This window comes from Nothobranchius furzeri, chromosome 2 (genome assembly GCF_043380555.1).
Source record: "Nothobranchius furzeri strain GRZ-AD chromosome 2, NfurGRZ-RIMD1, whole genome shotgun sequence".
Classification (NCBI taxonomy): domain Eukaryota; kingdom Metazoa; phylum Chordata; class Actinopteri; order Cyprinodontiformes; family Nothobranchiidae; genus Nothobranchius; species Nothobranchius furzeri.
Genome location: NC_091742.1, coordinates 91,775,156 through 91,798,941, shown reverse-complemented (window position 1 = coordinate 91,798,941; position 23,786 = coordinate 91,775,156). Strand labels below are relative to the sequence as shown.

The 23,786-nt window shown below is 44.2% G+C and overlaps 1 protein-coding gene across 1 annotated transcript; it reads left to right on the top strand.

The window, feature by feature from the left end:
- The first annotated feature begins 732 nt into the window (after positions 1–732).
- Positions 733–22,047, top strand: LOC107373691 (zinc finger and SCAN domain-containing protein 2-like). The gene is made up of 3 exons (XM_070548296.1): positions 733–1,001; positions 1,778–2,140; positions 18,662–22,047. Exons 1-3 carry the CDS (start codon positions 830–832, stop codon positions 19,486–19,488), a joined length of 1,362 nt encoding a protein of 453 aa, XP_070404397.1. The 5' UTR covers positions 733–829; the 3' UTR covers positions 19,489–22,047.
- Positions 22,048–23,786: the final 1,739 nt, after the last annotated feature.

The following is a 23,786-nucleotide window of genomic DNA, read 5'->3' as shown; positions in this document are numbered from 1 at the left end:
GTTTTAACTTCAGCTATTTAATTCGTTATACTTTCTGATGAAGCTTTTAAATCATCTCCCAAAATGAAAACTTCTATATCATCAGCAAATTAAAAAAAACTGTAATAACTTTGACACATTCACAATATATTTAATATACAAACCAAAATGTTTTGGTCCCAACACAGACCCTTGTTGTGGGACTCCACATTCAGTCTTCATACAATCAGATATCTTACCAGCAAACTGTACATAATGTTGTCTGTTATTAATAGCTACGTAACCACTTTGATAGTATTGTGCGTGTAATTTTAAAATTAAAATAGAATGATCTGGAGAAAATCAATATTACTTATTACTAACTAGACAATGTTCAGATGATTCATCAGTATCAAACAGCTAAACTTTGACTTCTGGACTTCTAGATGATTTTAGTTTTTCTCCATTCAGATGAAAGCAGCATAAAAGCTTGTGATAATTTCTTTTCATTTCTAGCAAACTAAGAAAATCAGTTTCCTCTTGTTCCTCAAAAACCTTCAACTGTGTGATTCCAGTAAAATCTACTCTGTCGATCATTTCTAGATCTTCAACTGTGTCTCTTTCCACTATTAATAGTCTCATTCTGTCACCTTTTGAACTGAAGCTGTGGTCCTCACCTGCATCTCTTTCTTAGTGTTGCTGTTCATGCTGTTCCAACTCCAGTCCAGCAGGTGGCGGTAATGTCATTTTACGCTGGTCACCAGCCGGCACATTATCCGGAAGTTGCTAGCAGCGTTAGCTTGTTGCTGGTTAGCAGCGTTAGCTTGTTGTGTGGGTGTGTGAGGTGAACCTCTGAGGCTCTGCAGCAACAATGTCTTCAGCTCGGTCTCTGAGAGAGTTTATCAGAGAGCGGCTAACTGCTGCTGCAGCAGAAATATTCTCCGAGTTTGAACAAACCATCGTCCGCTACGAGGAAGAGATCGATCGTCAGCGCAGACTGCTGGAGATCAGCTGGAAACCACAGATCAACTTACACAGAATAGGTATGAAACAGCAGCGGGACTCATGAGGTTTTACTGAGGACACAATCTCAGGACAGTCTGCTTGGGTCCGTTTGCTGTTCTGAAGCTTTTTGACACAACTGAGCTGAAATCAGGTGGTAAACTTTGTTCCACTTTAGAGAAATAAATCAATAACATTTCAGGGGTTTTAGGAAGTTTTTTCATTTTCAGGAACTCCACTAAATCCGTTTAAAAGAGACAAACTTTAAAGACTTGGTGAACGTTTCCAGCTGATGTTCTACAATCAGAGACTTGTTTAGAAGTTTCTGTTAGTCTGATCTGTTTGTGGACATTACCAAGTAAAGCTGTCAGCAGCTTCAAAGTGGAGATGATTCCATGAAAACATCTCAGTCCCGTTTTCATCAGAGACTGATGCATCTGAGGAACATCTGGATGTTTATGTCTCTATAAACTCACCTGTAGTACCTGTGTGTCCATCCCAGAAGTCAGTAAGAATCTAAATCAATGAATCTGAGAGATACTGAGTCCAGTTCTGCTGTGGGTCAGTCACACACACACACACACACACACACACACACACACACACACACACACACACACACACACACACACACACACACACACACACACACACACACCTGCTGTTCTCATCTCTGACTGTAGAACTGTGTGTGGTTGTTTGTCAGGTTAAGAGTTCATTATGTTCTAAAACATCTTCAGATGCATCAGATGATTAAAGTGAAGTGTGCTCTCTTATTGTCACATGATTCATCTTTTTGTTTGGTCTGTCTGTCCAGAACTCCCGCTGCATGATGTCAGCAAAGATGAGGAGGTTCTGACTGACCAGCAGCTCTGGAACCAGGAGAGGACCTCCAGTTTGGACCAGGAACAACCAGAACCTTTACAGGAGGGACCAGAACCTCCACAGATGAAAGTGGAGCAGGATGAGTCAGAACCTTTGCAGGTTCTAGAACAAGAGGAGCTCTGCATGAGTCAGGATGAAGAGCAGCTTGTACTGAAGCAGGAGACGGTTACCTCCCTTGTGACTCCTGCTGATGAGGACAGAGACCACCATGGACCAGAACCAGACAGACACCAGCTCCTTTTGTCACCGTTTCCTGAGGCCGAGTTCAGAGCTGCTGCTGCTCCAGGGTCCACAGGTGAGGGTGTGTGTGTGTGTGGAGGGGGGGGTCCTGTGTTATGTTACCTTATTGTGATACAGGGACTTTTAAAGCAGCACATTTCAGGCACATGGGCAGTCCAATTTGTATTTTTTTTAAATATTTTATTTACTTAGGATTTTCCTTATAACAGTGGTTCCCAAACTTATTTAGCCGCGCACCCCCTTCTATGTCCCGACCATGTCGACGCACCCCCCCCCCCCCAGCCCCCACATCGGGGCATGGCTCTCTCTCTCTCTCTATATATATATATATATACCATTACAATTTCCTTTGATTTCATTTTAAATAAATATTTAGAGTGTCCAGGTAGCACATCAACAATGCAATTTAACGGTTTTCTTAAAGTAGGAACGTTTAACCTGTGCGGCCAGAGCGCTCTCCTTCCTTCTGCTCTGCGTAAACCTGAGCTGGTCACCTACTTGTGCGTAATCAAATGTCTATAGGGGACAAGATATAGCCATGATGTTCACTTTTACCTCAGACCGACTTATTGCTGTTTTATGGTGTGGCTGAATCTGTGATCCGCTGCCACGCGGACTGGAATAACAAATGCTGCAGTAACAGGACTTGTGGTCAGGTTCATGAGGAGTCACTGGCTGGAGCGGACCCGACTCATCCCAGAAGCTAATATCTTAATTTGACCTTGAATGAAAAATAACCTCTTAAAAGTTTTTATCACGGTGGAGGCAGCGTTCATTTCTGCCTTCAGTCTGACAGCGGGCCGGAGTTAAAGCAGCGTGTGCGCTTATTGAATCTGTGTGTGTGTGTGTGTGTGTGTGCGCGCGCGCGGCACTGCCGCTCAAGTCACCGCGTCTCGCGCTATTTAAACCAATGTTGTAAAATGACTTCTGCCCAGCCCAGATGTGCTCACTTGTGCACCCGTGAGCCGTGGTTCAGCCGGAACGCGTCTGACCTCTGACAGACGCACTCTGAACTTCAGATCTTCAGCGCGCTGTCAATAGCCTGAATGGGAATCATTTCTTGTTATTTTGTTACATCTATAATGTTCTGTGTGTGAGGTTTACAATGTCAGAACACCTGCATGAGACAGGTGTTAATTACAATCTGCCAGAATGACTCGCCACCTTCAGATTCCTCCAGCACCGTTAAAAATGATCAAATACAGAACATATCGGCGTGCGCAGGCCAGAGTGCTGAAGCTCGGCGCATTGTTATTATGACGCTAGGGCACATGTGGAGGACACCCGCGCGCGCAAAAATATACTTGTTTTCAATTACATTTATTGGGCCCACTTACTTTTTCTGTGGCCCACCCACAAATGAGTTTCTGGCTACGCTAATGGTGACATATGACAGACTTCTCTGAGCTCTGCAGCCATTACACTTTTCACCTCGCGCACCCCCTAGTGGCAGCTCACGCACCCCCAAGGGTGCGCGCACCACACTTTGGGAATCCCTGCCTTATAACATACAAAAAAGACAATGAACAAGCAAACAAACATTGCCTCAGACACATGTTTATGTTTATGTTTATTTATTTGGCAGACGCTTTTATCCAAAGCGACTTACAATTTATAACCTATAGGGCATGTTGTGATCTGTGGGGGAAACCCGAGTACCCGGAGGAAACCCACGCATGCATGGGGAGAACACGCAACTCCATGCAGAAAGGCCGCAGCCGAGTTTCCAACCTGCAACCTTCGTGCTGCAAGGCGACAGTGCTAACCACTGCGCCACCATGCAGCCATGCATATTGCCAGTCAAATAATAAGCTGCTGGACAGAGACAGAGAGAAAGGTCATTGATGCAGGAATTAATAGACTTCAGTGATTTAGTCTCTTCTAAATATGTGTAACGGAATAGAGTGATGTAACTATCTAGAGTTGTATTTTAATACACTGGAAGTAGATCACTTTTTATAATCAGAAGAATAGGCTGTTTTTATCATCAGGGAGTTTAATTAAACACTCTGTATTGACTTTGAGACAAGAAAAGAGAGAGAGATGGGATCGTTTGAGAATCTTTAATTTCTTAATTATAAATTCTAAACAATCTACCAGGACTAACTCTGTGATGGATGAAAATGGATTTGGATGTTGTGTGTGTGTGTGTGTGTGTCTGGTTCAGACTCTCTAGGCTGACGTCATTGAATCTGGTAGTGTTTGTTATGACTAGATATCACGAGGCTTATAAAGTGATGACATGAGCCGCTATTTTGCCGTGTACGTACCCAGTGGGGGGCCTCCCAGGTAGATCAGAAAATGCCAGGTCTGGAGACCTCGGATGTGCGCTGGAGCTGTCGGAGCAGCGGTCGCAGCGTTTCAAAGCCCGTCTGAAGGGTCGACCCCGGTACCAATCGGCGGCGTCAGCAGGTGCTCTTATTTTGAAAGGATGTCGTCTGGTTGTTAAATGACGAAAATCTCCAACTTCACAGTTCTTAGTTTAAAGAAGAAAACACATCTGGCCAGGCTGTGCTTTTCTTTAGGATGACGGTGAATAGAACTGAAGTCAAAATGGAACTGACTTTAAAATGGCGTTGCCTTGTTTTATATCTCTGAATTGTTTTAAGTTTCAGTTAACGGGATTCGGACACTTTAAGTCAACACCAGATTCTCTTGCGGCAGCCGAAGGCTCTGATTGGTTAGAGCAATGTGTCATGCGTTTCTATGGAGATGAGGATCAGTCTGTCTGTGCAATAGTCCTGTTTCTCATTAAACATAAATCATGACATATTTATTTCACAGTTCATTCACTTGATTATTATTGATCAACATCTGTTTTGCTTAATTCTTTTAATCACAAATAAAGTATTTTGATTAAGTAAAAGTGTTCTTCTTCTCCTTCGGACTCTTCTCCTGGAATGTAAACAGTCTGAGGAACACCCGACCTTGGCTTTTATACACGGGTGTTACTGTGCACAGGGGGCAGCTGTGTGGAGCTGAAAACGATGAACTTCATAACCTTACATATCCCCCCTTTTCAAGGTCAATGTGGTCCTTCAAGAGACCACTTGGTCATTGAACAAACCCAAGTTATGAAGAATCTTGACAACAGAACCGGATGCGATCCCAAGGGAACAGCCATCTGTGGTGAGGTACGAACCCCACGCCGGAGAACAGTCTCGCATACTCCTCAGGAAGAACACAAGTCAGCAGGTTAATAATTATTCCCCATGGAAGCCATAAACGAAGCAACAGCAACTTTATATCCTCACGGGCAATAAAGCAAAGCAGGAGCAAGTCTTGTACGTATCCACGAACAGGGTAGTATTCCAATTAAAAATCGATTGTTGTATCCGCAGGCAGGGTAATATTCCAAATAAAAATCGAACTTTGAAAGAGTACTTATCGTAATCCACAAAAAGGGAAGAGCAGTTGACAGTAATCCCAACGAATGAGGTGTCCCATCAGCCATGCCGGAACCACAGTCGTCCAAGGCCAACGAGCCGGAGCACCACCCAGGAGTAGTCGATGCAGATGACGAGTCATGGATCCACCCCCAGGAAGCAGGATCCTCACAAGCTCAGCAGAGGAGAGAGAGCACAGTGTAGGCACTTCAATGTAGACACGACAAAAGTGCATTTCATGTCATCAAAGAAATAAAAAATAATAAAAACCTAACTCTATGAGTGCCTTATGTACTATGTGTTAGTTTTAAGTGTAATTACCCATTAAGTGAAGAAATGGATGCAGCCCTGTCTGTGTTAGATGCAAAAAGGGATGATGCGAGAAGCAGAAAAATGAAAGAACCCTAACTGGTATCAGTGAATCCTCACTGTAAACACACGCTGTCAGGACAGGGGCAAAATTGGTTATAGCCCCGTAGGATAAACCAAAGAATTGATAATCACAAACATAATATTCACTGTAAAAATCAACTGGTCAAAGGTACTATAAAAAACTGAAATGTAAATCAGTACTAAAATGTAAATCAGTGGTTAGTAATCATGTTCATGTTAATGTACCCCTAAGGAATTGTGATTAGTAAAGATGAAAAAAACAAAATTTTGGACAACAGTACTATGTGGCCTAACCCACTCACTGTTACCTGGCCGTTTACCTGACTCCAGGAGCCCACAGCACGTCCGTCTCAACACACCTTAAGTCTGCACGTGACGTATAACATGGAAGACAACCGTGCACTCTCACAAACAAACAAATTTGTGTTATCAGAGATAGAAATCTGTGGAACCAACGGGACGTATTTATCACCCCCCTTTTGAAGTCAGTGGATTGTTGTTGTTGGTATCGGCCAAATCTGTGGGACCCTTGTGCAGTTTGATATGGTCCTTGTGTACCCATTTGTAGACGGGCGCCTTGTTTTTGTCAGCGATCTTGATCTGATACACGACCGGAGAGATCTTATCTGTAATCAGGTATGGACCCGACCATCTGGGCAAAAGTTTCTTAGCCAGCTTCCCCGAGGTCGCATTATTGTTACCCGTTTTGGGAGCGAAAATGTAGTACCAGGCCTGATCACCTATATCGAGTTCGGAATGTGAGGCTTTCTTATCGTAATAAGTTTTTCTGCCTTCAGCTGACTTTTCCAGAGATGCCTGTGCGAACGAGAATGCTGCAAGCAGGTGAGTTCTCAGGTCCTGCAAGTATTGGCCGCTCGTACACGCCGGGGCTGTGTCGGACCGAACCGGTTGTTGATACAGCAGGTGAAGCGGTAGGGTCATCTGTCTGCCCGTCATCATTTCAAACGGGGAGACACCTGTAGACTCGTGAGGGGTAGCGCGTATGGCCATAAGGACCAACGGAAGTTTCACATCCCAATCTCGGTGGTTAGCTTTCACGTATTTTTTTAGCATGCTGATAACCGTGCGGTTCACCCTTTCGACCTGTCCAGAGGACTGGGGCCGGTGGCTAATGTGGAACTTAGCCTTGACACCCAACAGTTCCCAAAGATGTTTCATCACTTCAGAGGTGAAATGGGTACCCCTGTCCGAGTCGACCCTTGTGGGCAAACCGAAGCGGGCAAAAACGTGATTCAGCAAGAGGATCGCTGTAGTCTTAGCCGTGTCATCAGGTGCTGGCAAACATTCAACCCATTTGGTGAATGCGCAGGTGACAGTCAGTATGTTCTTACTTCCTCTGGTGGATTTGGTCAGAGGCCCCACCCAATCGAATTGCAAGTCCGACCATGGAGTGGTCGGCCCTTTTTCTTGTAGGGGAGCTCTGTGCGTAGGGTTGGACGGCTGAAACTGACAACAGCCCAAGCAACGCTCGACGTGGTCCGAGATGTCACGACGCATCCCCGGCCAATAAGCAACCTGGCACAGGGCACCGAACGTGGCCTTGACGCCTTTGTGACCGGCGGACGGAGAGTCATGAGCCTGCGAGATCATGCCCCTCCTCAGCGGTTTTGGAGTAACAAGGACAGGCGGCGAAGGAGGCTTGGCGGCGTGCATCAGCAGTCCTTCGACGACCCTCAGCGTGGACCGCACACGAAAGAGAGAACGAAGCTCTGGAACGGAATCAAGCTCGAAGGAAGTTGGTAGCTGGGTTTTAGGATCAGAAATGTACTTGATCATCCTGCTGATAGCAGGGTCCTGGGATTGAAGACTGACAAGATCGGTATCCGAATAGGCAGGTTGAACGGCCACCGCACCTTTGGGTGGTTCAGAGACGGACGCTTTAGCAGCCCGAGCTCGAGTAACAACACACACCTGGTTTTCATCAGGGAAAGACCACACATGTCCCTCAAGCCACCCGGGGTCGAAAACCCACAGGGGACCATCGGTCGCGCCCTTTTTGGCCAAAGAGTCTGCAAGATCGTTCAACTCCTTTTCAGGACCGGGTGCGCGAGAGTGACCTTTGACTTTACGCCAGTAAATGTGCATGTCAAGTGCAGTCACCAGAATGTCACACGCCCTGAAGAGGGCCTGATTTTTGACGGGCTTCCGGCTAGCGGTCTGGAACCCGTTACTCTTCCACGTTGGTAGATGACATAAGAAACTGAGACGCGCGTAGTCCGAGTCAGTGCAAATCACCAGTTCACGGAAGCCACGGTCCCTAGCGCTATGTAGCGCTATTACGATCCCCGCTACTTCAGCATACTGTGAGGTCTTCTCACCCAGAGAGTAACATCGGGACTCCCTGCGGTCACCGTCTACCCAGACGACACCCACGCCCGCACTAGGCGCAGAACCGTGCCGAAAAGCACTGCCATCCACGTATACGGTCGGTAAACCCGCACAGTATGACTGGTCGTAGTAGTGGTGGTTGTGGTTTAGAAGAGCCTGAGGGGGCCTGGCTGGCGGGACTGACGCGATGGCGTCGTCCGAGCAATGTTGGCACACAGCCAAACCCATGCCAAGAGGGCTACGTCGGTTCTGGGCGTAGCGCACCTCGATGTCAAAGCTTTGAAGAGCCAGCAGCCACGAAGCGATTCGAGAATTGGTCACCACACCATCTCTGATGTGCTGACTGTTAAGGAAGGTCACCGGCTGGTGCTGTGTCTCAATGATGATTTTCTGTCCGCCAATGTAGTTCGCAAAGTACTTAACTGCCCACATGGTGGAAAGCAAATCCTTTTCACAGTCCGAGTATTTCAACTCAGGTCCAGTCAAGAGCTTACTAGCATAGGCCACGACACGCCTATCGCAGTCATGAACCTGGTAGAGACCAGCACTCAAACAGTGAGCTGAGAAACCAACCTCAAGGTGGAACTCCTTGTCACAGTCGGGGAGCGCCAAGCACAGAGCCGAGCACATCGCGGCCTTCAGGTCATCCATGGCCTGCTGGTGCTGCTCCGCCCACTCGAACGCCACATCCTTCTTCAACAGATTAGTCAGAGGTCGTGCCAACTCAGCGTAATGTTCCACGAACTGACGCAAGTAGTTGCAGACCCCCAAAAAGCTGCGAAGTTCGGAGACGTTCGTCGGAGGTGTGATGGTGGCAACACCCTGAATCCTGCCAAGCTGAGGCTGCACTCCCTGTGGTCCCACAAGGAGGCCAACGTACTGAACTTGCGACCTGCACCACTGTCCTTTGGCGAGAGAGATCTTTGCACCTGCCGCCGCGAGTTGACCCATGACATGGTCCAGCTCGGCCAGGTGGTCATCCAATGTACGCCGACGAATAAGAATGTCGTCGACATAGATGAGGGTCCCACGCTCTCGAGCATCGGGGCATGCCTTGTTCAAGAAGATGTTGAACTCAGCTGGCGAGTTGGAATAACCAAAAGGACACCGGGTGAAGGTGTACTGCCAGTTGGCAAAGGAGAAAGCAAGTTTGTGTTGGTCCGATTCGTGGACGGGAATCGTCCAAAATCCAGACGCAATGTCAAGGGTGGAAAAGTACTTAGCATCTTTCACTTTTGGAAGCTCCTGCTCCAGGCGTGCCATAGGCCACCTAGACAAGGGGACCTGTTTGTTGAGTTGCCGGTAGTCAATGGTAAGTCGCCACTTATCATTAGGCTTCAGTACCGGCCACAACGGAGCCGAGTAGGTGCTGTTGCAGGGTCGAATGACCCCGTTAGCCAAGAGGCTGTCAATGATTTCCTGGACCGGTTCTATGGACGCCAGGGGAATCTTGTATTGCCGCACAAAGGACGGCGGTGCATCTGGCCTGGTAGGAATCCGGACTTCATGGATAGTGGTCAGACCACAGTCCAAGGAGTCAAGTGAAAGAAAATCCTGGTACTTTAGCAAAAGTTGTCGTAGCTTGTCTCGCTCGACATCGTTGGTGAGGGCATCTGCTTGGTCTATGACCTTCTCAATCTGTGACAGAAGTTCCGGGGGTCTACCCGGTGGCTTCGAGAGTGGTGGTGAGGTCAAAATTGCATCCCCCCGCGAAAGACTTGCCACAGAAGGGCGTCCGCCTGTGTCAGGCCACGGTTTGTACGGCTTTGGCTTCCTCACACGTGCAAACAGTTGTCCGGACGCACAACTGATTCTAGCGTCAAGGCGTTGGAGACAGTCCAACCCTATGAGCATGGGCATCCTCATCTCCTCGCTGATGTACACGAGGTGTTTAAAGGACATGTCTCCTATCGAGATGTTGACCTCAGTCGTCGCAGCCGCGGACGAGGGAGCGCCATAGAAATCGTCAAAATCCTTTGGGCCCGAAATGAGTGCGGGGGGTGAGATGTCCTCCCCCCTTTGTTCGCACATGCTGCTGTAAAGAGCTCCGCTGATGAGCGAGATGTCCGCTCCTGTGTCTAATAATGCGACACAGCGATGTCTCTGATTTACAGTGACCTCCACTGCGGGCCTATTAGATCCCTTTCTCACGACCAGAGGTGCAAGCAAAATTTTTTCAGATACGGCGGTAGCAGTAGTGGTACTGCGGTCGTCATCTGCGGGTTCATCGCCTAACATCGCCACGGATGGTACGACCGGTGAGGTGTTGTCGCTTTCCTTTGAGGTGTTGTTGTTTTCTTGTGAATCAGAACCTGTGAAAACATCAGCCTGCAGCATTTCAGTCTCATTTTGCGGCTTCTCAGGCAAACACGGAGTCTCTGACCGGGTCGCCTGAGAATCACGCACAAATTGTTTGACGCCCTCGACGTCTGTCTGAAGATTGCAGATCATGTTCATCATGTTAGTCATCATTGGAAGGAAAGTGTTTTGCATCATTGGCAGGAGAGCGCTTTGCATCGCCGCCTGAATTTGGGATGTTAATTGCATCGTTTCCTCTGAGTCCATTTTCTAAAAATAGTAAATAGTCTTTTATTATTTACTAATTTACTCTTCGATTTCGTTTCTATTTAGATGTTTATTTAGAAACAACCTTACCTGTAGACTTATTAAAGAATTAGTTACAGGGAAGCTTGGCTGTTGAATGAATATTTTGGGCAAAATTGTTCAATAATGCCAAAAATAACATTGTCTTTTCACCTATCCAAGATGGCAGGTCAAGCTACGTGTCGGGCACCTAAGATGGCGGGTTGTCGCGCATGCGCTGTCCGTCACTCGGTGTTCCCCCCTGTAGCACGAATCACGATTCTAAACACCGGAATGTTATTTAGAACCGCCGCTAACGTTACCTAAAAGTACTCCGTACCGAAAGGTTTAGCGGATTAAAGGACGCAGAATCGCTGCGTCGGAATGGCTTGAAAGCTTCGCGGGACGCGTTCCCGAGCTTCTCACCGAGAGTGGCTAGTTAGCTCGTCGGCTAATGCTAGCGAATGCCCTGGAGCGACCAGGGTCTTAAAAGTGCCCGATCAACCAACGGGCATCTCGCTCCGTGGATAAAAGGGTTTCAACAGCGTACGCAATCTGGATGCAGTATCGCTCTACGGTACATAACCCGACTTACAGCGTTTACCTAGCAAGTTAAGCTACGGTAGGTGCTAACGAGTATTCCGACAAAGAACAGAGCGGATCAGGTGCTTATTGAACGGAAATAAATTTCCGACGGAGTCCTCTGTCTCCGATTACACAAATGGATGCACACAGTGTCACAAACACCGCGACAAACAGTAAACAGACGGTTCCAACGTATTAAAACAGGATAAATGTTTACCCTCAAATGTAGGCCTCAAAATGGCCGTCAGCACACGTCAGCACTTAAGGTGTTTTGATGAAACAGCGCCTCCTGTTGGAGGGTGATGTATGTGCACCCCCCTTTCTGAGAAGCTGAATGAGGGAAATGCTCGCCTTTCCTCTCCCTGAACTCCCTGAACTCACACACTGGACAAAAAAAAATCCCACAATATGTCTCAAAATCGGCACAAAGTGTAATAAACTGTGCAGATATCATGCTAGGCTCGCCACTTGTAATGGAATAGAGTGATGTAACTATCTAGAGTTGTATTTTAATACACTGTAAGTAGATCACTTTTTATAATCAGAAGAATAGGCTGTTTTTATCATCAGGGAGTTTAATTAAACACTCTGTATTGACTTTGAGACAAGAAAAGAGAGAGAGTTGGGATCGTTTGAGAATCTTTAATTTCTTAATTATAAATTCTTAACAATCTACCAGGACTAACTTTGTGATGGATGAAAATGGATTTGGATGTTGTGTTGATGCGTCTGTGTGTGTGTGGTTGGTTCAGACTCCTTAGGCTGACGTCATTGAATCTGGTAGTCTTTGTTATGACTAGATATCACGAGGCTTATAAAGTGATGACATGAGCCGCTATTTTGCCGTGTACGTACCCAGTGGGGGGCCTCCCAGGTAGATCAGGAAATGCCAGGTCTGGAGACCTCGGATGTGCGCTGGAGCTGTCGGAGCAGCGGTCGCAGCGTTTCAAAGCCCGTCTGAAGGGTCGACCCCGGTACCAATCGGCGGCGTCAGCAGGTGCTCTTATTTTGAAAGGATGTCGTCTGGTTGTTAAACGACGAAAATCTCCAACTTCACAGTTCTTAGTTTAAAGAAGAAAACACATCTGGCCAGGCTGTGCTTTTCTTTAGGATGACGGTGAATAGAACTGAAGTCAAAATGGAACTGACTTTAAAATGGCGTTGCCTTGTTTTATATCTCTGAATTGTTTTAAGTTTCAGTAAAGGGGATTGGACACTTTAAGTCAACACCAGATTCTCTTGCGGCAGCCGAAGGCTCTGATTGGTTGGAGCAATGTGTCATGCGTTTCTATGGAGATGAGGATCAGTCTGTCTGTGCAATAGTCCTATTTCTCATTAAACATAAATCATGACATATTTATTTCACAGATCATTCACTTGATTATTATTGATCAACATCTGTTTTGCTTAATTCTTTTAATCACAAATAAAGTATTTTGATTAAGTAAAAGTGTTCTTCTTCTCCTTCGGACTCTTCTCCTGGAATGTAAACAGTCTGAGGAACACCCGACCTTGGCTTTTATACACGGGTGTTACTGTGCACAGGGGGCAGCTGTGTGGAGCTGAAAACGATGAACTTCATAACCTTACATATGCGAGGAATGGAGTCCAAGCGTTGGCAAACATTCTCATTGAACACTTTCTTAGGGATATGAGTCTGTCCATTTGTATTAGGGACAGCATATCGGTGATCCATCCTTGAAAGCTGGGGGCAGAAGAAGACTTCCATTCTTTCAAAAATTAAGCGTTTGGCGGCAGCCATTCCCACTTCCAGAGGTCTCAGCATAGATGCAGGGAGGTCCTTGACTGTCTTTGGGATGCCAAAAATGGCAAGTCCCGCATCCGGTCGAAGAGGTGTCTTATAGGCCTTAGAGTATCAGTCAAATATTTTACACCAAAAATTTGCTAGCAAAGAGCAAGACCAGAAAGAATGAGATAGTGTACCATCAAAAATTTTGCATCTGTCACAAATTGGTGAGACAGGGGTAAATTTTATGCAACCTGACCTTAGAATAATGTAAACGATGAACAATTTTGAACCGTATGAGCTGGTGTCTGCTGTTTACCGAACATGAATGAATTTTAGACAAATACTCATCCCACACAGATTCAGGAAGTTCCATACCTAACTCCTCCCTCTAGGCATTTCCTATCTCATTTGTGCTTTTATTACAATGATCCTCAAACATGCAGACAATTTTTGAAATTGTTTGGAGTCAGGAGAGCCTATAAGAATTTTTAAAAAGTCATGCTCTGCTGGGAGATGTTCAAAATGCCAAATTTTTGATTGAATACATTGCCTAACTTGTAAGTAACGAAAAAAACTTGAATTGGATAGGTCATACTTTTGTTTCAGCTGTTTAAACGATGCAAAATTCCCATCCAGATAAAAGTTTTCTGTCGAGGCTAAGCCCTTCCTTCTCCAGTCTCTGTAGCATTCGTCTGACCACTGTTACGACCTAAACCCAGGTCTAGGATCCCGGGAGGTCTAACACAGGAATGTGACCGCAAAACGGGGAGCACTACACCAAATCACATTCGACAAAACAAACCTTTATTAACAGAAAGCGTCCCTACGGGAGAAAACGACAGCACAGAATGATGAAGACAAAAATTATATTCCACAAATGTTCTAACTGAATATGGCCCTTAACCTGTCGGCCTTAGCATGTGTTTATCTGTGCCGAAACTGGGGATTCATCCAGAGAATCAATATACGAGGCCTTACCAGAAACAAAGGGGGAGCAGATTCAACCAGACAGTAATCACCCTCCACAACGTAACGACACACGGAAGTGAGAACATACGCCTTTCCCTCAAGTTATGTCCAAACCGTCTGGATAATACCCTCGAGCCTCCAAAGTTCCAAGAGAAAAGAAAACCCTTTCCTCCTCTCTCCTTTCCTGCTCTCTCCTTCTCCTCCTCGCTCGCTTGTGAGCGTGATGATTTTATGCGCTCCAGTTGGAGAATTCCTGATGGTGTTCAGCTGTGCAGAGGGAGGCCGGACGCTCTCCACGATGCTGAACCGGAGTAGTGCAGAGGAGGCTGGGTGCAGGCACACTCTATACTGGAGGGAAATCCAAGGCTCGTAACACCCCCTTACCTAAAAAGAAAAAGATGGGAAGTGAGAACAAAGCAAAACCCCATCTTTTTACAAAACTAAATGTAACACACCAGAAAAATGGAGCGGAGGTTGAGTCCCCGCCAACTACCTGACCGAAGCTAACTAAAATTAAACCTAGTCTTCATGCGGACCATGGGTGGGCAGATTAAGCACATTGCGTAACACACAATAAAAAACCAGCAAAGAGAAGGATAACCCAGCTCTTCCTGGGGTGCTCCCGAGAAGGCGCGAAATGCCAACACTAACCCATTTGCCACAACACTACAAAAACAATAAACAGATTGATTCCTAAAAAGGAAAAAATCTCTAGAACCTGTCCAGGGGATCTTAACCTTCTGGATAACAAAATGGGTGTTACTGTTTATTAAAAGATCGAGACAAACAGTCAGCGATTACGTTCTCTGATCCCCTTTTGTGGCGGATCGTGAGGTTGAAGTCCCGAAGGAACAGGGCCCATCTCATCAGACGCTGGTTTTGGTTATACATCCGAGATAAAAACACCAAAGGATTATGGTCAGTGTAGACCAGCAATTCATGTCCAGTACATACATAAACTTCAAAGTGCTGGAGGGCTAAAATCAGAGCTAGTGCCTCTTTCTCAATGGTTGAATAGTTCAGATGGCAGGAGATGAACTTCTTCGAACAATAGGCGACAGGATGGTAAATCCCGGCACCATCTTCTTGCAATAGGATGGCTCCCATCCTAGCATCACTAGCATCCACCTTCCTGGAAGGCCTTAGAGATATCTGGAGCCAAGAGAACCGGGGCGATGCTCAGTAAACGCTTACAGCCTTCAAAGGAGGCCTGGGCAGCATCCGTTCATAAAAAGGGGACCTTAGGAGACAGCAGAGAGGTTAAAGGTGCCACCACTACAGCAAAGCTTTTGCAAAAACACCTATAATAACTCGTCATTCCAACAAAACGCCATTTGGATAAGCTGTTACGTTTTGGTTTAGAGTTAATCTTTTTTGTGGTGTAGATCTCCCTTTTATTCCTCACGCACATAAGTGACCAAAACAAAGCAGCATGGAAACACTCCGTCTCCAACCACCTCTCAGGCAGCAGCCTGCACTCCCAAGTTCTACACGTCACCAGAACATAACCAACCACAACACAATAAAAGCAGTGTTATACAAAATGGAAGGCCTGTAGTGTTTATTCTCTTACAGTAAGAATTTATCCATTTTTTTGAGGAATTTATCTATCTCCCACTGGAGAGCAGAATAAAGAGAGAGGTGAAGAAGGTCATACAAAAGCCAGCTTGAACAAGTGAGTCTTCAGCTGCTTTTTAAAGGAGTCCACTGATCTCAGGCTCAGGGGTAGAGAGTTCCAGAGTCTGGGGGCCACAGAAGCAAATGATCTGTCACCTTTGGTCTGTAGCCTGGTGCTGCACAACCAGTAGGCTTTGATCACTGGACCTCAGGGACCTGCTGGGGGTGTAGGGACTAAGAAGATCACCAAAGTAAGATGGTGCTTGCCCATGTAAGGCCCTATAGACCAGAACCAGGATCTTGAAATGAACCCTGAAGTTGACTGGCAGCCAGTGAAGCTGGAGGAGAAGCGGGGTGATGTGGGTGTGTTTGGAGGACTTGGTCAGAAGCCGAGCACAGGCATTCGGAACCACCTGTAGACGATTCAGGGAGGTTCTGCTCAGACACGTGAAAAGAGAGTTACAGTAGTCTAAGCGTGAGGAGATGAAGGTGTGGATAACTGTCTCAAGTTCAGAGCGAGACAGAATGGGACTCAGCTTAGCAATGTTCCTGAGATGGAAGAAGGAAGAGCCAACCAGAGAACTGACATGAGAATCCAGGGTGAGAGCTGGGTCAAAGGTCACGCCAAGATTCCTGACAGAAGGTTTGGTGTGAGAAGCAAGCTGACCAAGAGTCTCTGACTTTGGGAACCAGCTTGTCTGGGGCACAGATGAGGATCTCAGTCTTATCTTCATTCAGCTGAAGAAAGCTCCCAGCCATCCAGGTTTTGATAGAGTCTAAGCAGGTGTGTAACAGCTGCAGCTTAGACATCTCATGGGGCTTAAAGGAGATGTACAGTTGGATGTCATCTGCATAAAGATGGTAGGAGATTCCTTTGAAGGAGCTAGGGTTGTCATGGTAACCGGTGTAGCGGTAAACCCCGGTAAAAAAGTTGACAATAATAATAACCGTCTTGTTTTAAAAAAAAACTATATTATCTCGGTGGATTACCGCGGCTGCGTTGTAGGCGCGGTGACCCTTACCAGCCACCATATCATCTGCTGAAGTTGCTGGCGGCACATGTGCACTTTGTTGTTTACAACCAAAACTTTCTTGAAGCTAAAGCTGAAATAATGGCCAAAGGAGGAGACAGCAGCGCTCAGGACATTTATTATCCCTCAAAGAAGACAAAGTCGGAAGTGCGGGCATCTTTTGGATATTTGAAGAATGCAGAGGGACAGTTGATACAAGACGGCTATCCTGTTTGCAGCACATGCAGAAAAAGTGTCTGTGAAAGGCAGCAACGCTTCAAATCTCATGACACATCTGCGTGACCATCACCCACAACTCTACAGTCAACGCAAGGCAAGCTAACGTTAGCTTTTTAGCTGAAATGCGTGATCCGAGGATTTGGGTTGAGGGAGAATGCAACGAGTCGCTATATAAAGCAGCCACAGCGCCGCTACCTGCATATAAACTGTGTCACGGACGCCGCCATATTGAAATGACGCTATGCATTACGGGGCTCCCAGGGGCAGATAAGAGTTGGTCTCTCTCCGAGAATAATTATGAATTTAACAATGATTACTGCCTGATGACATTTTCCCCACATCTGCAAAGCTCACTGGAACACAAACCGATGACAATATTTTCCTGATATAGGGTTTATTACTCAAGTAAGGGCAAAAAAGTATCTGATTAGAAGGCTACTTGAGTACTGAGTATCATCTGATCTAATATTTTTAAAATGATGACATCAAACAGACAAAACATAAGATGTTATGGGCAAATATTGGTATTTTAAAGACTAAAGGGGAAAAATGTAAACAAATGAACAACATAATTACAAAATAACACATTTTAGGCAAAATTTAGACGCAAACTGAGGACAATATTTTCCTGATATACAGGATTTATTTAGCTGTCTCAAAATGTAACACGTTTAGAAAAGTACCACGATAATAATGAAAACCGTGATAATTTTGGTCACAATAACCATGAGGTTAGATTTTCACATCGTGACAACCCTAGAAGGAGCTCAGGATGTGCTGAAGAGGAAGCAGATAGAGTCAAGTCAAGTTTATTTATATAGCGCCAAATCACGACAAGAGTCGTCTCAAGGCACTTCACATAATAAACATTCCAATTCACAGTTCATTAAGCCAATCACAAATAATGTTTCCTATATAAGGAACCCAGCAAATTGCATCAAGTCACTGACTAGTGTCACTGACTATACAGCAATCCTCATACTAAGCAAGCATGCAGCGACAGTGGAGAGGAAAACTCCCTTTTAACAGGAAGAAACCTCCAGAGAATCCTGGCTCAGTATAAGCAGCCATCCACCACGACTCACTGGGGATCGAGAAGACAGAGCAGGCAGACACACACACACACACACACACACACACACACACACACACACACACACACACACACACACACACACACACACACACACACACACACACACAAACAGACACACACACACACACACACAAGTAATGTGTCTATAGTTATATTGTGATGTCTTAGTAAATATTGTATTTGGTGAAAGATAAACTTTATTGTAATTATCCTAGTGGATCTATAATTAAACAGATAAACTAGTATTAGCACATCAAAAGTCAATGAAAACAAAAAGTTATTATAAGGAGAGGGAGAATGTTTAAGTGGTTAGCAGCAGTGTGCTAGTCGATGGCCCCCTCCATGAGGCCACCACAGCTCAGCAGAACGTCATTGTAGCTTGTAGGTGGTGGAGGACCTAAACTTTATTTTAGCCCTAGTTATAATTTTTACTAAAAGTCGGACAACAAACCTGCCTGTTTTCATTTCTGAAAATGTGCGGCTATGTGTCAGGTTCATTATTTTTCAAAACATCTTTAGATGCATCAGATGATGAGCAAAATGTGCTTTCTTATTGTCACATTAATCAGCTTTCTGTTTGGTCTGTTTGTCTGTCCAGAACTCCCACTGTATGGTGTCAGGAAAGATGAGGAGGTTCTGAATGTCCAGCCGCTCTGGAACCAGGAGAGGACCTCCAGTTTGGGCCAGGAACATCCAGAACCTTTACAGGAGGAATCAGAACCTCCACTGAGGCAGAACAGTTTTAATTTCATGGGTACTTCTCCTTCTGAAGAAACAGACAGCTGTAAACCAGAACCAAACAGGAACCAACCCTTGTGTCACAGTTCTACTGAAGCTGAGAACCAAGATCAGGATGGATGCAGGAATGAAAACTCAACACCAAACAGCAATCAAGAATTGACACAAAATAAAAAAATGCCCAAAAACCAAAGATCACAGAAACCTGTAGATGGTGATAAGCACAAGAGGGCTCACAGACAGGAGAGACTATTTTCATGTGAGCTTTGTGGAAAATCTTTCAGTTACAATTTTCTTTTAAATATTCACATGAGATCTCACACAGGTGAGAAGCCATATCCTTGTAAAACTTGTGGTAAATGTTTTTCTTACAGCAGTGACCTGTCTCGACACATGAGAACGCACACAGGTGTGAAACCATATCCTTGTAAAACTTGTGGTAAATGTTTTTCTTACAGCGGTGACTTGACTCGACACATGAGAACTCACACAGGTGAGAAGCCATTTCCATGTAAAACTTGTGGTAGATGTTTTACTGAAAGTTGTGACTTGACTCGACACATAAGAACTCACACAGGTGAGAAACCATTTCCATGTAAAACTTGTGGTAAATGTTTCTCTATAAGAGGTAACTTGACCATTCACATGAGAACTCATGTGAAAACAACAAGTGAAGAGAACAAGTGAAAGTCTTTTCCATTTCTGATCCAAAGGAAATTCTGCCAGACATTTTCCTTAAAGGCACATTATGTAGAACATTCTTTTGTTTTGAAAGGAGAAAAACTGAAAATCCCCGCAGCCAGCTGGATATGAAATATGTTTCAGCATAACCTTCCTTCCAAAATGCCTGAAACTGGGGCTGCAACTAACGATTATTTTCATAATCGATTAAGCTGTCGATTATTTCTTCGATTAATCGATTAATCGGTTTGTTATTGTTTAGCTATTTGACCTATACAAGTGATGAATACATTTCAGTTAAGAAAAAGAAAAACAAGAGAATTGTGCAGTTGACTGCAATCTATTTTATTGCACATGAACACAGTCAGCAGTGTAAAATGAGCTAAACAGTGCAAAATATCAGTCCAGAATAATTTTTTGGCATCAAAATATAAGAGGTAAATTCCATAAAAAATAATGTAGACTCTAGAATAGAGTTTGTAAGTGGTATGCATTGCTGGGGGGTGAGTGTCTTGTTCCCCATGTAGTTGTCCATCGTTGCTTGTTTTTTTCTGCATAAGAAACACAAATTGACTGAAATAAGTACACTTATAAAATAAAGCAGCACACACACTACAACACTAAATCAATATTACATTATTTGAATTAATTAACAATATACAGGGATCATCATTTATTTTGACAAAAATGTGTTGTGAGGCGTTTAACAGCGTTAGACAGTAAAACAGCCTTTTAATAGTAAAAAAATGACTTTCTGAATTTCTCCTGGATTTAAAAATTGAAATCGTACAACTATGCCGCGTTATATTCACCTGGACACAGCTCGTCTGTATATTTTTCTCCGCAGAGTTGTCCTTTTTTGAATGAGGAACATAGTTATGGGTTTGTGCAGTTTTTCTCTTAACGAGAACATTCTTATAAACAGACGTGCTAAATTTGGCAAGCGTATGATACACAACACGGAGGAGATTCACGATTGCATGTAGTCAATCAGAAGTAGAACACCGTAGACTGGCGCGGAAAAAAAACAAGTTTAACATCCACTATAACGAACTCAGCTCCCAAATTTGATCTGCGTTAGCTTGTTTATTTTCTGTTACTTACCGGATTCACCGGACTTTCCTCTGCTGCATTTGCCCCCACATGTTTTTGTCTCAAATGTTCACTTAGGGACGTCGTGCTTCCGTGCCATGCTAGATGGTTTTTGCATATTTTGCAGGTCACCCGTTTTGCATATTTTGCAGGTCACCCGTCTTTTCAAGGCATCTAGAGTGAAGTGCTCCCGTACTCGTGAGGTTTTTGTCCAGGGTTTCTCTTGTTTTGTCGCTTCTATTTTTCTTCCGTATTTCTTCTTGTTCTGCCATCTCTCACAGCAAGATGAGTGTCAGTAACGTGATACGTCATGAAAACCGAGGGCACTTATTGGCTCATTTCTTCTTCTACGGCTCCACTGGTAGATCAGCTGCTCATTACTGCCACACACTGGCGGCAAATTTAACAGATTGTAACCGATGTCAGATTGTGGTAAAAAATAGACTTTATGCGGTAAAATATGATTATTAAACAACTAATCGATGACTAAAAAAGTTAACTATTTTAATAATCGATTAAATCGATTAGTTGTTTCAGCTCTACCTATGTATTAGGATTTTCTCACTGTACATTTCTCCCTATATTCTTACATGCTGCACCGTTACCTTCTCAAATGAAAATTCATACTTGAGATTTTTGTCCTAATAGTTTCTTAATTGTAAATTAAGAAATTAACGCTGATGCGTTAAGAGTACCCTGGCCTATCCTAGTTTGATACGGATACATTAAAATTTTGCACTTTTAGTACTTGTGTTGCTCACTGTTTTCATGCTTTTGCCAACCAGTATGGTGACGTATGTGCAAAAGGCCATTTGGAATGTTTACTTTGTGGAGTGCCTTGAGACGATAAATAAACTGAATTGAAAACTGAAACTGAATTTTAATCTATCGTCACATCGACTTCTAAAATTAGTCATTTCTGCCCACTGACAACGTAGATTGATTTTTTTTTTTGTGGCAAGTCAGTGTAACATTTAATCAATAATCACACATCAGTAATTCCTTTTTACATTGCAAAAATAAAACGTATCCTTGTTCGGTCTTAGTCAGACACTTGACCTGCATGTCAACCGCATCCACTTAGTGCAATTTTTGGTGTATGTCTGCCATTCAGCCACAGGGATATCCTCGTGACCAAGTAGCCAGGGTGCATGATCGATCGGGATACAGTGACAGGAGGCTCACCCTGTCACATTTGCAAATAAAATGGAAAATCAAAGGAAAATGCAGAACAAAGCAAAGATAACAAAGCTTGAATGGACATTTCAAAGGACAGATCAGGCTCTAGCCAGCTAGCAAGCTTTCAGCTGTGACGAATCTATGAAGTGTAAATTTAAATCACCAAGTAACACAATCAGGTTTCTCTGAAAAGGCAATGACTAGGATTTTGATTTATTTTAATCACTTATTACTTGATTGCTAACCATTGATGTGTGTTGTTAAAATAAAATTCAAGAGACTCCTGAATTTCAATTAAACAGGATTTTGAGCAATATAAAACTGTTGTAGCATTGTGGTTTAAGCTCTTTTATGAAAGAGGAACCATTCTACATTGTAATTTGTGATATTAATTTTATTAAATTAATAACCAAATTGTATAGTTTTAAGAAGACTCAAAGGTTGTTTTCATCGATAAACTGTCGATAATATCCTTGGGTCTGTGTTTCAGTTCAAAGAAGAAACAAGTTTGACAATTAAAAGTTTTAATTCTTCAAATTAAACTAATGATTTTGAAATTGACAAACAGGAAATAACAATCAACATTGGCAACTTTGTGGGACAATCTTTAACAGTTGATATGCTGTTCTTGCTCAAAAAGACCTTGTGATGAGTGTGTGAAGATTGAATATGAGGTGAGCTGAGTGCGGGTGTGCATCTGATTTTGCTTCAGGAAGAAACAGGTGTCTGAGTGAAAAGTGATGGTTTGAATAAACTTAGGTTTAGTTGGAAAAGATGCATCAAAACGCTATCTGTCGTGTTCTGCCTCACCGAAAATCGGACCCCCTTTTAGATCCGGGACGCCAGAGGATGGTGATGTCCATCCAGGTGACACCAGCGGCTGGCAGAGGAGACGGAGGTGTCCGCGGCCCGGTCCAGAGATGCCCTCGGTACACGATGATGGTAAAGCGTTTTGTCGATGCGTTTGTTAAGTTTAGTTCACTCAGAAATCAAAAGACTCGGTAATGAGTCTGCGTTAGAAGTTGCGATTCAGCTATTCTGTCTGGCTGACAGGAACAGCGTGAGGGGGTGGGGGTGGGGGGGGGGAAACGAGCCGACCGGCTCTGTCCCCCCTTTGGTTTCTTCAGGTCCTCTCTGTTTCGTTGTCAAGCACGAACTGAATCATAAGACTGAAACTTACCAAAAGCCTTTCTCTTCTCAAAGCAAAACGTGTGCGTCAGCAAATGTGTTTTGGAGTTTACTGTGAGAATCTGTGTGTGGGTGTGTTTGAGTGTGTGTGTGCTTGAGTGTGTGTGGAGGTTAACAAACATCCTCAAACATTATTTAATTAAGTATGGATTCATTAATCCATTATAATTACCCAAAGCATAAGAATCATTCATTTGATTAAAACACATTTATAATGAGCAAAATGATAATGATTAATCTTTAACATTAAAATCAAGAAAGGAAGTTTAAGACATGTTATGACTACATTTCCTGGGAACCATCTTCTGGTAGACTGCAGGTGGCAGATGTTATGGTTTCCAGCAGACTCTTGCAGACTTCATGTCTGCAAAGGTCTCAATCTTTGGGTGAAAGTTCTCAGCGACCCAGCTTTGACCCAGCTGAGTCCAACACCACCTTTGTAACAGAAAACCCATATTTCCTCACGTTACACTGTCATGCACATGGACAAAATTGTTGGTACCCTTCAGAATCAGAAGGGTTTTATTGCCGTAAGTGAGAGAATCACAACATTAATAAATTGCTGCAGTACTTGGTGCAAGACAAAATAAATGATGAGCAAAAATTTGAATTACAAAATAAGTACGAAGGATTGTCATGGGGGGCGCGAGATGCAGGAGAATCCATTATTTTTAGCATATATTTTCATGCTAACCCACCCTCAGTCACTAGGTGAAAGCAGCTGCCTGTTGAACCCAGCAGAAGAATTTAAACTAAATTGACCATTACTGGTTTGCAAAAGCATGTAAACAGTGAGCAACTCAAGTACTAAACAAAAGGAAAAGTAAAGCTTGAAATAGTTTTTT